Source organism: Meriones unguiculatus, chromosome 7 (genome assembly GCF_030254825.1).
Source record: "Meriones unguiculatus strain TT.TT164.6M chromosome 7, Bangor_MerUng_6.1, whole genome shotgun sequence".
Lineage (NCBI taxonomy): Eukaryota > Metazoa > Chordata > Mammalia > Rodentia > Muridae > Meriones > Meriones unguiculatus.
In genome coordinates this window covers 35232223-35245319 of record NC_083355.1, presented here as the reverse complement: position 1 = coordinate 35245319, position 13097 = coordinate 35232223, and the positions used below count along the sequence as shown (strand labels likewise).

Here is a 13097-nt window from a genome sequence, read left to right as displayed (position 1 = left end):
AGAGGCAGAAGTCTCTCACCCTAGGGATTTAAGGGGAGGAAAAAAGGTGACAGATTAAGGCGTTAGCCGCTTAGTCACTGTGGAAAACCCCCGGGGGCACAGAAGCCCCAGGCTACGGAGGGGGGGAAAACAAACCAGCATGACGCGGGCTCGCACAGGCGGCGGGCAGAGCCGGAGCAGCGGCCGCAAGGAGGCGGGAGGGGTTGAGCGGGTGGGCGGGGGCGAGCTCGCTCCCCTCGACTCCTGATTGGTCCGCGCCAGGGAACCGAGTGACGTCAGCGGAGGGGGGGCGAGAACGCCTGATTCGTGTGGGCGCGGGCGGTGGGGAGCCAGCGCCGTGCGCAGGCGCAGCGCCTCGGCTCCTCTCGTCCGGGACTCGACCGGCCCAGCTCTCGCGGACAAGTCCCGACATCGCGCGCCCCCCTCCCCTCCCCCCCCGCCTCGGGGACCGCCTCCTCCTCCTCCTCCTTTTCCTCCTCCTCCTCCTCCTCGCTCTCGGCGGCGGCGGCGGCGGCGTCGAAGATAAACAATAGTTGGCCGGGGCGAGCGGGCGAGCGTGTCTCCCGCCTCGGGATTCGGCGGGCTGCGTGGGAACGGCGGCAGGATCCCGGGCAGCCGGCCATGGCGGGGCTGTACTCGCTGGGAGTGAGCGTCTTCTCCGACCAGGGCGGGAGGAAGTACATGGAGGACGTAACTCAGATCGTGGTGGAGCCCGAGCCGGCCGCGGAGGACAAGCCGGCGCCGGGTCCGTGGCGGGCGCCCGGGCAGCCGGCGACAGCAGCCCTCACCGGCGGCGGGCCGTCGGGAAAAGGCCCGGCGTTGGCCCGCGACCCTGCCCCGGACTCGGCGGCCTCGCCACCCGCCGGCCGCTGCTGTCGCCGCCGCTCCTCGGTGGCCTTCTTCGCCGTGTGCGACGGCCACGGCGGGCGGGAGGCGGCACAGTTTGCCCGGGAGCACTTGTGGGGTTTCATCAAGAAGCAGAAGGGCTTCACCTCGTCCGAGCCCGCCAAGGTGTGCGCTGCCATCCGCAAGGGCTTCCTCGCCTGTCACCTCGCCATGTGGAAGAAGCTGGGTAAGTTCCCCCGGCTGGTGTGGCGACCGCTTCTTTTTTCTTTTCCTCCCCCCCTTTCCTTCCCTGGGCTTTTTATAGCGTCAACAGCCGCGTGGGCCCCCCGGGTGCCGCGAGCTCAATCCAGGCGACGCTGTCCACTAAGGGATCCGAGAGAAGACTGTCAGGGTTGGAGTTCTGGGCACACCTCGAAAAGCTAGGGTGGTTTGTCTCCCAGCAACGGCTCCTCGCGTTCATCTGCACCCTCCCAGGGCCAGGGGCGACAGTCCCTTCTCCCTTCGCTCTTTCACTTTGGTGTCAGCAACCTCAGAAGTGTTTGAAAGCCGGCGCCAGATTCTAACCAAAAGATAAATTTAAGAAACGTCTCTCTACGTGGGCCAGTTGAACGAAGCCGGAGGTGGCAAGAACTGGAGAGTTCCCTTAGCATCTGTCATAATTTTGTTCTTGATGCGCTTCTCCCTCTTGGTTGCCTCCTACCGGTGGTGTCACTTCTTCAGCTCAACCCGGTTGGAGCCAACCAGTTTAGAGGGGCTGAAATGTAACTTACTTTTTGGAAGCAATTCTTTTGTAACAGTGTTTTAGGGTCACCCCTTTATATTGGTTTTGAAAAAGGTGTACAATGTGTTAAACATTAATTTGGTCCCATGTTAGGGATATCTGTTAACTCCTTGGTGTGTGTGTGTCTGTGAGATGATAGTATTTACCTTAGCTAATTGCTTTCAAACAGTTTCCGAAAAGTTCACAATGAAAAACACTCATGTAAATTACTCATCAAAGCAGCTTTTGGTAACAGGTACCTTAATTTCTAAAAGTTCGTTGTACTTGTAGTTTCATTTACATTTTGAATGTTTGTAAGGCAGACAGTACGTCTGTGTATAACATAAATGACCCACGGTGGTGGTTGCTTATTTATTGCTGGGGCTTTATGGTGCACGTCTTTGTTACAGAAAGGAATTAATGCTCCTGCCACTAAAAACCCTTTGTTTACAGTGGCCTAAGAGAGTCGCTCTATTTTTATTAAAGAGGCAGAGTCATAGAGAAAGCTGTTACAGATTTGTAAAATACACAGTATTTTTAGAAAGGCATTGTCATAGAGCGTAGACTAGTTGGCTTCAAAGTCTGTTTTCCATCTGTTGGGCTTTTTGCCAAGTATTTGATTGACGCAAAGACCAGCCACTAAGCTTTTTGGAGGCAGTTCCCAGCCAATCCCTGGGGCCCCAATCGTGGATTTATTTTGTTTTTGTGTGGGGAAGAGTAGAGCTGAAAGCGCTGTAATTTATTCTAGAAACACATATTATTGGTTTGAGAGGAATTAAAAGTGGATGGCAAGACAAAGAAGTTGAAGATTAGACACAAAGAACTATTACAGAGTCAGTTTATTTTGCAGTACATTTGGGACATCTGAATTTCCCATATGCTTTAATTTTAAGACACAAAAGCCTTTAATATTTGAACTTTAGCCAGGCATGAAAGTACATGCTTTCAATTCTAGTACTTGAGAGGGAGGGGTAGGTGGGTCTCTCTGGGTTTCAGGCCAGCCTGGTCTACTCTTCATAGCGGTTCAGGACAGCCAGGGCTTGTAGAGAAACCCTCTTTTTAAAAAAAAAAAAAAAAAAAAAAGATCGAAACTTCATATTGCAGTGTGGTGGCTGATGCAGTTGCTCCCAGCACTTGGGTGGCCCGCCAAGGAGGATCAGTTTACGGCAGGACAACGAAGTAGACAATCTGAAAGAAAAGAAAGAGGCTTCAGCTCATTCTTTGGTCTTGTTGTATTTTAATATTTTTGTGCTGGTACGGACTTGAACATAGGGTCTCTCACATAAGCACAAAGGTCTACCTCTGTGGTCCCTGCATGTCCATTAATAAAGCAGAGGCCATGCTGTTCATTGTGAATGTATTTTTATTCATGCACATACTTAAAAACATTTTCTATTTTTAAATTATGTGTGTGCGGGGGTATATGTGTGTAAGTGCAGATGCCTGAAAAAAAATCAAGACATCAGATCTTCTGGGAGCTAAGGTTACAGAAGGTTATAAGCTGCTTGCCGGACATGGCTTCTGGTAACTGAACTCAAGAACTTGGGTCCTCTGGAAGAACAGTAAATGCTCTTAACCGGTGTGCCATTTCTCCAGCCCTACAAACACATACTTTTTGAATCACAATTTTATTTTTACCAAATGAAACTTTAAATGAACTCCATCATCAAAACTTAAATTTTAAAAAGAATATTAAAAAGTATTTTGAGTCAATTAGAATCTTGACATCGGAAATACAAGTTAAAAATAATTTCAGTTTTTAGCCAGGCAGTGTTGTAAGCCTTTAATCCATTACACAGAGAAACCCTGCCTTGAAAACAAACAGATGAATAAATAAATAAATAAATTCAGTTTTTAATATTTGTTCAGCTCTTAATTTTCTACCAATTAAAATTTGCATTTTTTCCAGCCCATCTTTAACCTCCCTCTCCACTTGTACTTACTAGCCATGTTTTTGTCATCTTCAACAATTCACTTTTTGCCAGGGCACATTAAACCATTTCATTTTCAGTTAGCATGGTGGCTTATGTCTTTATTTTATTATTATTATTATTATTATTATTATTATTTTGGCTTATGTCTTTAATCCTAGCAGGTGGGAGACAAAGATTCTTGAATCTCTGAGTTGAAGACCAGCCTGGTCTACACCAAGTTCTAGGCCAGACAGGGCAACACAATGAAACCTTGTCTAAAAACAAAACAAAACAAAACAAATGCACACACACACACACACACACACACACACACAAACGCACATGCGCGCACACATACACCACACCACACCACACCCTTTGGGGAGTGGTTAGGCCAACTACAGAGATACTAGCTCAGTGGTTAAAAGCGCTCGTTACTTTTGCAGAGGACCTGGGTTCAATTCCCAACACCCACATGGCAGCTCCCAGCCGTCTAACTCCATCGCCAGGGGATTCAACACCCTCTTTTTATTTTCCTGGGCACCAGGCACACACGTGATGCCCAAATTACATGCAACCAAAACTTGTACACATTAAATAATTATGAAAATTTTCTCTTTTCCTTTTGGCTTATTGGCCCACAAACAAAAATATATTGATCATATAGATTCTAAGTGTTTTCTTAGGTGACACCACAGTTTCTCTTGAAAACTGTTTCTTGTTTCTGTGTTTGTGCTCACTGGGTTAATAGCAGTTCTTGACTATTCTGCCTTTTAGACAGTTGTTTGTGTGTGTGTGCTGGGGATTGAACTCAAAGCCTCACATATTATGTACTGGCTCTACCACTGACGTGTTTGTCACCCCAGGCTCCTGCACTGTTAAATTATTAATGACCCAAGAGCTGTTGTTTATGTGGACTACATCTGTCAATGTTAATACAAATTCTACTGAAAAAGGGTAATAAAGCATGTCTTTAATTCCAGCACTTAGGAACAGAGACAGGTAGATCTTTGTCAGTTTGAGGCAGCCTAGTCTAGCTGATGAGTGCCAGGCCAGGTCACATAGTGAGAACATGTCTCAATAAAGTTATAATAATCAGGCTTGGAGACATAGCAGAGGATGGGAGTTGGATTCCCGGCACCCACGTTTGGGCAGCTCACAAATCCAGGAGAATCCAATACCTCTGACCTTCACATCTATCAGCACTCACATACACATAACTACACACAATCTACACACATAAATGTAGTTAGAAATAATAAAATAAATCTGTTTAAAATTAATTTTTAATTAAATTTTTATTTTTTATGTTAATTACAGTTTATTCACTTTGTATCCGAGCTGTAGCCCCCTCCTTCTTCCCCTCCCAATCCCACCTTTCTTCGCTCATCTCCTCCTGTGCCCCTCAAAATATTTTTAAAAATAAAAAGAAACTAATTATTCATAAGATATATTATTTTCAAAGTAAGAATAATTAAAGAATGACATTGTTTTATATTTTTGGAAATCTCTTTTAATGCCTCTTTTAATAGAGTCATTTCAGCTCTCATTTGTTTCTGCATTTAAAACAAAAGGACTTTTATATACAGATGTCATAGGAAAAGGATTATGTTATTAGTGTTTTCAGATCATTGAATATTCTATGTCAAGTGGTTACATATTAAGTTTAGTTGAGTTGTGATCTAAAACCTTACTACTTGAAAATTTATAGTCTTACATTAAGATCCTTACCCCATGAATTTGAGGGTGTGTGTGCACATGGGAGGGTTTGGAGGAAGGGAGGGGAAATAGGGGAGATGGTGTAATTATACCATAACCTAAAAAAATAAAAACAATTATTGAAAGAATGACTCCTCTTCCCAGGATCTGTTTTGTTTATAGCTCTCAGTATGGAGTGACTCCTGGAGATCATCTGCTCCCTCTATAAAAAATAAAATAAAATAAAACATTTGTTCCCTTCATCAAACTTGGGGTCTTGCATATGTTATGTAAATTTCTACTGGTTTTCCAGCCCCATCCTTCTCTTCAGTTTTATGCCCATGTGTGGGTTTGGACATGGTGTGTCATTCGTTTGGAAAATAATGGCACAGTGAGTTTCTGTCTTCTGAATATTGATACATTTCAGCAAGGGATAAAAAAAGAAATAAGATGGCTGCTCTCATTGATGCCTCCAGAAAAGGTTTTATTGGAAAACTGTAGGCTACTCTGCTGGATATCCATGTTCCCAAACTTAATCTTCCAAACAGCAATTAAAAATTATTTTGCTCTGTTGCAAGATATTTGATCACACTGTGAACCCAGAGATTGTGTGGTTTACTGGAATACCCTGTTTCTAGTTGTGGTGTGGCTCAACCCTAGCACACACCTTTAATCCAAGAGCTTTATGCTTGAATATTGTAAACAGGATTAAATAAAGTTAACCTTAGGTCAAGAGGTGGAACAAGCAACCAGTTGGTAGGAAGTGAACATAGAAAAAAAAAGCCATAGAGAATAAGAGGAAGTCAGGAGGACAGATAAAGAGACAACACAGGAAGTAGAAGGGAGGAGCATTCAGTTTGAGGGGTTTTTGAGATGGGTTGGGGAAGGAGCATTCCTCCTTTTGGGACTTCAGTTGAGCAGGAAGGTTAGCTGGTTGCTTTTTCTGCCTCTCTGAGTTAGCAGGCTTTACCCTACCAGCTGGCTGAGTCTTTTTAAGTAAAATCGCATGTTTGAGATTTTGTTTAAAACATTTGGCTTTCCAATGGGTGGCCATCAGATTTGGTGAGTCACCGGGGAAGTCCTCAAAGAGAGAGTTAAGGAAATACAATAATACAAGGCACTAGGACCTTGTACAGTGCTACTTTAGATAGCTTGAAAATAGAAGAAAATGAAAAGCTAAATGGCTTAACTGAAATTGGCTCAATACCAATATGATTATTATCACTTTGGTATTTCATATTTTATCTTTAATAGCCCCCATGACTTTCTGTACTCTTTCAAGGAAAAAAAAAAGCTTTAGAGATACAGGAAAAAGAAAAATGTAAAAAGTGGATTGATAAGATATAAGCCTTAGAAGAAAAATTGGAGAGACTTTAAGAAAAATACTCAGACACAAATAGGAATTTAGACAAGAACCTACCGTGCCATGGCATGATGAAACTGAAGAGGATGGATGGCCCAAGGTTGTTAGAAAACCAACCTTAGTTTATCCAGGTACTTTACAAGACCTTCCAGGAGAAAATAGACAACCCCAAGGTTATGAAGAAGTTAACAGAATCCTATAGATGTCTATAGATTTGAAGAGATTTAAGGAATTGATCATTTTGTATGGTACTTATTCACCTTATGTGAAGCAGATACTACTAAACTCATGGGCAACTCAGAACAAAATTATCCTCTAAAGACTGGAAAGATTTGGCAAGAGCAATATTGGAAGCTGCTCGTCAGTTACAGTGGTGGAATGAGGTTCTGCATGAGGAAGCCAGGGCTACAGAACAGCATACTGCTAGAGGTGTTAATACTCTCCAGGATCACAGCTAAGTAAGGGTCAATATGCTGAGTTACAAGGGCGGCTTCAAGTTGATAATCACACTTTTGTGCCATGTTTTATAGTGGTTTTACATGCTTGGGACAAGTTTGAAGAATCGGGAAAGAGGTCTGAATCATTTACTAAAATTATGCAAGGCCCAAAAGAAGCCTTCACTGTTTTTTTTGAAAAGGTTGACTTCAACTGTAAAGAGAATTAATATGAGATTCAGAAGTCAGAAAAATACTAATTGAATTTTTGGCTTTTGAAAATGCTAATTCACAATGCAAAAAAGGGCGATTAGACCTTTAAAGGTAGGGTCAGCACCAAAAGATGAGTGGATTAGAAATATGGCCGATACTGGATCTCACGGTTATGATGCTACTCCAATTGGAGAACTAATTTCTAAAAGTTTTAAGAAAAATCATAATGTCAGATGTTTTAATTGTGATAAACCAGGTCATTTAAAAAGAAATTGCAGGCACTGTGTTCCTAGAAATAATGCGTTTTCTAGAGATAATGCAAAAAGAGGGCCCTAGCCTTCTGGAGTATGCAGAAGGTGTGGCAGAGGCCGTCATTGGAATACTGAATTTAGATCAACAAGGGACAGGAAAAGTAACTCTTTGCCATTGGGTAACGCCTAAGGGGGCCCTCCTGCAGGTCCTGACAACAAATTTGATATATTTTTGTTTCCTGTCAGCTTCAGAGAAACTTATCCACAGAGCAATTAAAAGGTTTGATGGCTGTTGTTAAAAACAGCACTGCTTGGGATGTAATCAAGGACAGAACAGCTTTAAGAGATAAAACCAAACATTCAGGAGAGACCAGAAAACAAGTGGGCAAGCTGCTATAAATGATCAGAGACAGAAGTTAAAAATTCAAATAAATGGCATTGAAATTGTAGGTTTAGTAGACACAGGAGCAGATAACAATAATTTGAGCAAAATCTTGGCATCCTGATTGGCCTCTTCAGAGTGTAAATATTAAGCTTCTAGGAACTGGAACTTTATCTCAGGTAAAACAAAGTGCACAATGGGTTGAGTGTATAGGGCTAGAAGGACAAATAGAAAAATTAAAGCCATATGTGGCTATTATAGCCATGAATTTATGGGGACATGATTTGTTGCAGCAGTGGAAAACACAGAATAACATTCCTCTAATCTGAAAAGCCATAAAGTAAAGAATGCTTCTGAGGGGGAAAAAAAAAAAAAGCTATTATCAAGAACAGTCACAGACTGTCCAGGTTGTCCATAATCAGGACACAATAGCTGTTGGTCTTTCAAAGGTACTGACTGCCCTACCTTTAAAATGGCTAACTGACAAACCTGTGTGGATGGAACAATGGTCTATGACAAAAGAAAAATTACAGGTACTCTGGAGCAGTTAAATGCTCAGTACATTGAATAATCTAGCAGTCTGTGGAATTCTCCTGTTTTTGTTATAAAAAAGAAATCAGGAAAATGGAGGATGTTAAGAGATTTAAGAGCCATAAATTACGTGATTCAGCCAATGGGCTCTTTACAGCCTGGAAGCCCATTACCTACTTTATTACCAAATCTTTGATAATAACTGATTTAAAAGATTGCCTTTTCGCAGTTGCTTTGCATGAGTGTGATAGGGAAAGGTTTCTTTTCTCAGTACCTACTTATAATAATAGTTGTCCAATAAAGAGATATCATTGGAAAGTCTTACCATAAGAAATGTTAAGACAGTCCTACCTTCTGCACTATTTTGTACAACAGCCTTTAGAAATAATTTGTAAACAGTTTCCTCAGTCTATAATTTACCATTATTTGGATGATATCTTACTGGCTAATTCAGATGCAGACACCCTACAAAAAATGTTTGATGAAGTAAAGAAAATTTTGTCTTGGTGAGGATTACAGATTGCTCCTGAAAAGATACAAAGAGGAGATTCTATTAATTAATAGCATATAAAGTAGGTTTACAGAAAATTTGGCCCTAGAAAGTACAGATTGGGAGAGATTAATTACAAACTCTTAATGATTTTCAAAAATTGCTGGGAGATATTAACTGGCTGCAGCCCACAACTGAATTAATTACTGAAGTGCTAAGTAGTTTATTTCAAACCTTGCAAGGTGACAAGGACTTAAATAGTTCAAGAAAATTATCAGCTGAGGCTGAGAGAATTGGCTGTGGTAGAAAAGAAATTAGAGGATGCACTGTGGATTGTTTGGATCCAAAGCCTGACTCTGTTTTAGTTATTTTGCTTTCTACTCATTCTCCCATAGGATTTTTTTTTTTTAATTTAAAATTTTAATTTTTTGAGACCGGATTTCTCTGTATAGCTTTTGCTATCCTGGACTCCCTCTGTAGACCAGGCTGGCCTCAAACTCACAGAGATCTACCTGCCTCTGCCTCCCAGAGTGATAGTGATGGGAATACAGGAGTGTGTGTGTGTGTGTGTGTGTGTGTGTGTGTGTGTGTAGGGGTGCACCCAGCTTCCCACAGGAATTCTTATGCAGAGAGAAGATATAGCTTAGAAAATATTTTTTAGCGCCCAAACAGAATATAAAATTAAAGATCTGTATAGAAAAGTTTTTCTGAATTGGTTCTAAAAGGAAAAATGAGACTTCATCTATCAGCAGGAATAGACCCAGCAGAAATTGTGATACCCTTTACTAATGCTGAAATTGCTTCATTATGGGTAGAAAATGAACATTGGCAAAGAGCTTGTAGTAAATTTTTTGGGGAGAAATCAACAAGAAATATCCCCAAAGCAAGAGACTTCAGTTTATAAAAAGAAATAACTGGATTCTCCCTCATTAGTAAAAAGGACACCAGTTTCTGGAGCCCCTGCATTCTGTACTGATGCAAATAAATCAAGAAGGTTCTAAATCAGGAAAAATTAGTAAAGTGACTCAGAGCCCTTATGATTCAAGTTAAAAAATCAGAGCTGTATACTATTCTTTTTGGTTTTTCAGGACAGCTTCTCTGTTTAGCCTTGGCTGTGTTGGACTTGATTTATAGACGAGGCTGGCCTCTGCCTCACCAAGTGGTGGGATTACAAGGGTGCACCACCGCTCCCAGCTCCTGTATGCCATTCTCATGGTATTACTAGATTTTCCTTCATCTCTTAATATAGTTACTCTCAATATGCAGAAAGAGTTGTTTTACATATTGAAACCACCGAACTTTTTCCAGATGATTCAGAATTAACAAAATGGTCACAACATTTGGCTAAAGCATGGTTTACTGATGGCTTATCAACCACTGATGGAACTAAAACTAATAAAAAGTGGCAGCTTACAGGCCTGGGGATTGAATGGCCAATCCTGAGGAAAAAAACCACAAAATCAGTGGCGCACTATTGGCTATACCTCAAACAACTGGGAAAGCAAAAGGAAGATGTTTTCTCTCATTCATGGCGTGTGCACATTGGTATAGGTATGTGATCGTCAAAATGAAAGCTACTAACTGACAGATGAATGGCAAAGATATCTGGTCATGTGAGGTATGAAGAGAAAGGGCAAAACCTAACAAAACTTAGCAAAGATATCAGGTTTTATATAGCTCATACAGGCAAGACAGACAAAATGTGTGAAAGTAATGAAATAATGTACAAATTGGCATCATGTATAAGACTAGATTATTAAAATTTACCAGGGAACAAATTCAGAGTAAATCAACAAGAATGGTAGAGTACACATTCAAAAAACTTGCAGGTTCACTTCTAACACTAAAAAATAAGGGGAAAGGAAGCACCAGATTGAACCAGGACAATCCTATAAAATAACTGTTATAAGGAACCCATAGCTAGGTGGTGGTTCACACCTTCAATCCCAGCACTTTGGAGGCAGAGGTCAGCACAAAAGAATTACAGTAATTTAAATTTAAAAATCACTTGCAGAAGGTAGACTGAAATTCAAAGCGAATGTCCTTTGTGATCTAAAAAGAAATACACTTAAACCTTGAATTCATAGGGGGCTGGAGAGATGGCTCAGTGGTTAAGAGCACTGGCTGCTCTTCCTGAGGACCCAGGATCAATTCCCAGCACCCACGTGGCAGCTCACAACTGTAACTCCTGTTACAGAGGATCTGACACCCTCACAAGGACAAACATGCAGAGAAAACACCAATGGATATTAAAAAAACAAAAAACCTTGGATTTACATATGAAGAGAAAGGGGAATATAGGTATATCTACACATACTAAGGTATATTTAGTTTCAAAATTTCAAAAAAAATTTTTTTAAATTTCAATTGAAAGATAATACTTTTTCTGTTGCCAAAAACCATTTTGCCCTAGGAAAGATAACCTGCCAAAAATGGACCTCTTCATTGCCCCCCCCCCCTTCCCTTGGAGTTAGGGTTGGGACAGGGTTTTCCCTTTATCTTTCCAGGAGAATAAAAGCATCCAACTAAGGAATTTGGAGACCACTGGACAAGTAAAACATCAGAAGAAAAAGGACAAATCATCAAGAAACAATGTCCCAAGACAAAAAGTGAATTGGCCAAGAGGTATCGCCCACCTCCAGCTTGTCTCTGCTGCCCTCTACAGACATAAGTGGCAAATGATCTTTATGTGCTCTCAGTTCAAATAAAAAATAAAGCTGGCTTTAATTTAATGGTTGCAGCATGACTCTCTTCTGCTCTAAATATACCCATGCTTGTTAAAGGGAAATCCAAAATCTCTGTCTCATATTAGAAGAACCACCTGGTATGGGAGAGAGGAAAACAAAAATAAGGGACTATTCTATTGCCACTATAAATATCTCCAGACTTACAAGATTATTATATATGTACTTTCTGTCCTGATACTAGTAGTCTAACAGAATACTAGTTCTAGAAATAAACTTCATTTAACTTCTTGTACATATTTTCAGGTTTGAGCCTGAAGCAGGTCACTAGAAACAAAATTTGTATGTAATGAATAGATTGTGGTCCTCAAACCTTTCTGAGATCTGCTGAATATGGTTTGAGGACCACAATCTACTTAAGATGTTTTAGTTTTTCTGCCATTCATAACATTGAGGTCTCCAATAAAGAACTGAGGTCTGCAATAAGGAATCCACCTGAATTGTGGTACTGCCAACCACTGGGCAAAAGTGCCCCATGCCTGGTCTGTCGCCGGTTGACTGCTGTGCTCTACCTAGCCAGGATTGCCGTTAAGCTGACAACCATGACCCGAGAACAACCATGACCCAAGATCAGCTATGGACTTCAAATTGCTCTGGACATTCGAATTGCTGAGTTCGTAGGAGACTGACACCAACATTTTACAGAACTTTGAACGCAAAATTACTTAATCCTAAGACTGCCAAATACAACCAAGCTGGATACTCTGGAAAGCTTGGCAGAAATAGTTTCATCATTGTAAATATAAACTAAAACTCTTAATTAAAGTCTTTCCTTTTTATTTAGACAAAAAGGGGGAAATGTTGCAGGATATTTGATCACACTGTGAATACTGAGATTTTGTTGTTTACTGGAAAAAAAAACTGTTTCTAGTTGTGGTCTGGCTCAGCCCTAGCACACACCTTTACTCCAAGAGCTTTATGCTTGAATATTGTAAACAGGATTAAATTAAGTTAACCCTAGGTCAAGAGGTGAAACAAGCAACCAATTGGTAGGAAGTGAACATAGGAATAAAAAACAGAGTAGGAGGAAGTCAGGAGGATGGATAAAGAGACACACAGAAAGTAGAAGGGAGGGACATTTCATTTGATGGGTTTTTGACATGGCTTCAGGAAGGAGCATTCCTTCTTGGTACATCAGCTGAGGAGGAAGGTCAGCTGGGTGCTTTTTCTATGTTTCTGAGCTAGCAGGCTTTTACCCCAACATCTGGCTCTCTAGTCTTTATTGGTTAAATAAAAAATCCTGAGATTTTTGTTAAAAACAACTTTTTTTTTTCCCTTAGAGCTGAGGACCAAACCCAGGGCTTGCTATTGTAGCCTGCTTTTCTTGAAAGAAAACTCACTTTTTTTTTTTCTTTTGAAGAAAATATATCAAATGACCAAGCCTTCTGTTTTCTGATAGAATCTTATCTATCACACGTAGATACGACACACATAGCCCATCATATGGCCCAGGGGCCTAGACTTTACACTTT

General features: G+C 41.1%; 1 protein-coding gene across 2 annotated transcripts in view; it reads left to right on the top strand.

The window, feature by feature from the left end:
• The first annotated feature begins 422 nt into the window (after nt 1-422).
• Ppm1d (protein phosphatase, Mg2+/Mn2+ dependent 1D) overlaps nt 423-13097 on the top strand; it is a 45845-nt gene continuing 33170 nt past the window's right edge. For both annotated transcript variants that reach the window (XM_060387088.1, XM_021648382.2), the window contains exon 1: nt 423-1072. In XM_060387088.1, coding sequence (XP_060243071.1) covers nt 622-1072 — 451 coding nt within the window. In that variant the 5' untranslated portion in view covers nt 423-621. The remainder of the gene's footprint in view (nt 1073-13097) is intronic.